The sequence below is a fragment of the Propithecus coquereli genome, unplaced genomic scaffold (genome assembly GCF_000956105.1).
Source record: "Propithecus coquereli isolate 6110/MARCELLA unplaced genomic scaffold, Pcoq_1.0 Scaffold39, whole genome shotgun sequence".
Classification (NCBI taxonomy): domain Eukaryota; kingdom Metazoa; phylum Chordata; class Mammalia; order Primates; family Indriidae; genus Propithecus; species Propithecus coquereli.
The window spans coordinates 2,229,635-2,233,132 of record NW_012149618.1 but is presented as its reverse complement, the minus strand read 5'-3'; the positions used below and the strand labels follow the sequence as shown (position 1 = coordinate 2,233,132).

Here is a 3,498-nt window from a genome sequence, read left to right as displayed (position 1 = left end):
TTCAAAAGAAAGGATAGGTAGAGGGGTGGAATGATAAGCCTCATGAGGTTGAAATCCCTCAACGTTAACTGCCTGAAGTCACACTAGTTAATAAGCAACAGAGAACAATAATCGTTAAACACCTGACATCTCCACATACAAAACAGAAAAAGCATCCTTCCAACACCCAGGTGTACAGCTCCTTCTACCACACTTCCAAAATGGTTTATAATCTTTATAATCCTTTCATTCCTTCAATATTCATCAAGCTCTCCATGTTCATGGTACTGTGCTAGATCTTGGTCATACTGAACAAGACGGCTATAGGCCCTGTGCTCCCAAAACTCACATCCTAACAGAGAAAGCAGACATTCAACTATAATAATTACACAACTATTTCATAAAATTGTGTTAAGTAACACAATGGAGAATGCAAGTGTTATGAGAATATACAACATAGAATCCATTCCATGCTTTCTTCTGTACTGAACACCAATTGTCTTATAGTTTCTTACTATAGAAACCTAATTACCACTCCAGGGGTAATGTGTATGCACCCCTTCCAGGGGTTATTCTGCATAACTGACAGGTTTCCAACCCTGGCTCTCAGATTTACCTCTAGGGAGGATACAGAAATTAAACTAGTTCAAAAGTAATTTTTCTACTAGTTGCTTTTATAGTATCAGTTTTCCTTTACATCTCTTTGCTCTAATATAAAGGGTCAAGGAATAAAATCTTTTGAGTGTTTTGAGTCCTTATCCATTTGTGAAGAAAAAAGGCTGCTTTAATTCAATAAGCATTTATAAAACACTCAGTACCTGAAGACAACACAAGGGAAACGCAATGACAGGAAGAAAATATCTCTGGGTGCAATTCACATTACAGCAAAATCCACATGGATTTTTCCTCTGGATACTCCTAGATTCATATTTTTAATATGAATGAAGTAGTGAGTAAAGAAGCCTCTACTAAAAGAATTTTAGGTTATAAATTTGTGTTTTTTCAAGGAAGCCTTATTATAACTAAAATAATATCAACACATTGTATTTTAGTGGACATTGGACACTTGCTAAATTGACCTTTGTTTTCCAGGATGATAGGAAATCTGCAGTCAGACACAGGAACTGAGTCAGATAATGAAATAGGGAAAAAGATCAGAATAGAAAATTACACTGAGACTTCTGGTAAATTAGGACAACTATCTAGTTGAAAATGTAAATCTAGGGAAGATTCCAAGTAAGAAAAAGGAGATTCCCTGTTACAGACACCGATACCAATGAAACAGTTACTCTATTGGCACTTAGAAAGTCAGACCCAAGTAAGGAAGAAAATGTTTTATATGTCAATATTTACAGTGCTGAACAAATAACAAAAAGTGGGTAGAGCTTAAGGCAAAACAGGAGGTATCTGGGTTAATGCCATTCTGAAATGAAAGTTGTAAAACCCTGGCCTGAGTTAGTAAGGCGGCTTTGGAACCTCTCTTTCCACTTAAAATCTTAAGACAAGTTATCACCTCAGTCCAGAACAGTATGGCACAATATTGCTCGAAAGCACAGAAACATACTATATGACCTTCTTAAGGTCCCTTAAAGTTTTTTCAATTCCAGATAAACAAAATCTACAATTATTTTTTCAGTTATTCATTTATTCCACAAACATTTATTGGCTGCCTAGTAGTATGCACATAGCACTGTGCACAGGCCATAGTGGTCCAGAAGATGAATCACTTGGGCATTATATTCCAATGGGGAGACATACTAAAGCAGCAATTCCACAATCGAACAGAACACACTTATGGGGAAAAGGGGTGCTTAGGGAAGGCTTCTCTGAGGAAGCAACATTTAAGTTAAGATGTAAAGATGAACAAGTAACAACAAGGATGAAAGGTTAAAGCCCATATTTCAGGCTTGGGCGACTGGATGATTAGTGGAGTCATTCATTGGTAAGGGAATAGTGGAGGAGAACCAGATTTGGAGGAAAGTTGACAACCAGCATTTACTAGGGCCCATATGTGCCAAGCGCTTCTCAAATCCTTCTAATCATTTTGCGCTAGAAACTCTCATTCCCAGTTTAAAAGAGGGGCTGAGTGGGGTTAAAATGACTTGCCCAAGGTGAAATAAATTAATTTGACTTTGGTATCAGGTTTATATGTACTCAAGCCACTACACAGTTCCTTCCTATATAAATTTATTTCATCTGGTAGCCCCAGCGCCACAGCTATTGCTGGGGAAGCCTCTTTACTGGAAGAAGTAGAGTACATCAGCACTATGGCCTCGGTTAAGTCACCACTCCCGGGGCCTCAGCTGCCAAACGATCATCTCCGTCTTTAAAGTTGTATGCAAGAAAAGCTAGTAGGAAACTTCATTAAAATGAAGACAATTAAGACACCACAGAAGGAACTGCATCTTTTCGGGGGACTAAAAAAATAATAATAAATTATAAGTTTAAAACAGAAAGGGAATTCTCTCGCTCCATTATCGCCCAGCGCTCTCCTAAAGAAAAGGAAACCTCCCGGCAGGGTACCCGAGTCGGGGCGTCAGGCCTAGGGTGTTCCCACGCTCCCCAACCCGGAATCCCCAGGAGTCGCAGTACCCCGGGAGAAACGCCCGCCTGCAGCCACGCGGCACAAGGTGACACGGACCGCGCCGGCCCCTCTGCCTCCTGGGCGAGGCCGGGACCAAAGAGAGGGGCGTCCGCCGGCCTGCGCTACCTTGTACTTATCAAAGCCAGCCAGCTGCTCCGGGCTCACGTATTCGTAACCAGCCATGACGACCCGAAAACCAAGCGCCCACTCGGCAGCGACTCTGCGCGACGAGGCGGTGAAACACGAGCAGCACCACACTGAATGGGCAGGGCTGGGAAGGTCTAGGCTAGCAAAGAAGGTACAAGAGCCGCGCTCCGCCCACTGCGCAGGCGTAGCGCCTCTGCCACTTCCGCCGCTTCACAGCGCGCAGGCGCAGCCCATGCTTCTCTCCGCCCACCGAGGGAGGGTCGCCAGCTCGCTCGCGCGGCCCGGCCCCCGGCGCCAGCGGCGTCCAATCGGCGTGGATCAGGCACCACTAAATCCCCCCTTCTAGCTCTCTTCGTCGCTTCATTTGCTAGCGTCAAAATTGGTGAGCTGAGGTAAGGCAGGAGGGGAGGTGAAAGGTTAATGTCCCAGGGGGCTTTGCTCCTTGTCCCGGGAGGAGGCGGGCGCTCGTATCCCGGTTTGGGTGGGTCTCTGAGGATACCCTTCTAGTCCTGGGAGTAGGGGTGAATGCATGCGAGCCAGTTCAGCAGTCCCTCAGGTAAGAGGACGTAGTTCCCTCACTACGGTAAAGTGCAAGGAAAGAGATCTGTGCCGCAGGCCACTTCCAGCTCCTGGTACGGTGCTCTACATGCAGTAGGAGCTTAGTAAACGTAGTTTGATGTGTAGCAGGCTGAGCTGCTGCCGGGCCAGTGGGAGGCTCGGTGGGAGACTGTGCAGTCAGCGGAGGGACTTGAAAGGCGGTTGGGAGGGCCTTGGAGACAAGCCTCTCA

At 45.2% G+C, this 3,498-nt stretch overlaps 1 protein-coding gene across 2 annotated transcripts in view; it reads right to left on the bottom strand.

The window, feature by feature from the left end:
- Positions 1-2,890, bottom strand: part of EPT1 (ethanolaminephosphotransferase 1) — a 34,649-nt gene extending 31,759 nt beyond the window's left edge. For both annotated transcript variants that reach the window (XM_012652550.1, XM_012652551.1), the window contains exon 1: positions 2,690-2,890. In XM_012652550.1, coding sequence (XP_012508004.1) covers positions 2,690-2,746 — 57 coding nt within the window. In that variant the 5' untranslated portion in view covers positions 2,747-2,890. The remainder of the gene's footprint in view (positions 1-2,689) is intronic.
- Between the last annotated feature and the right edge of the window lie 608 nt (positions 2,891-3,498).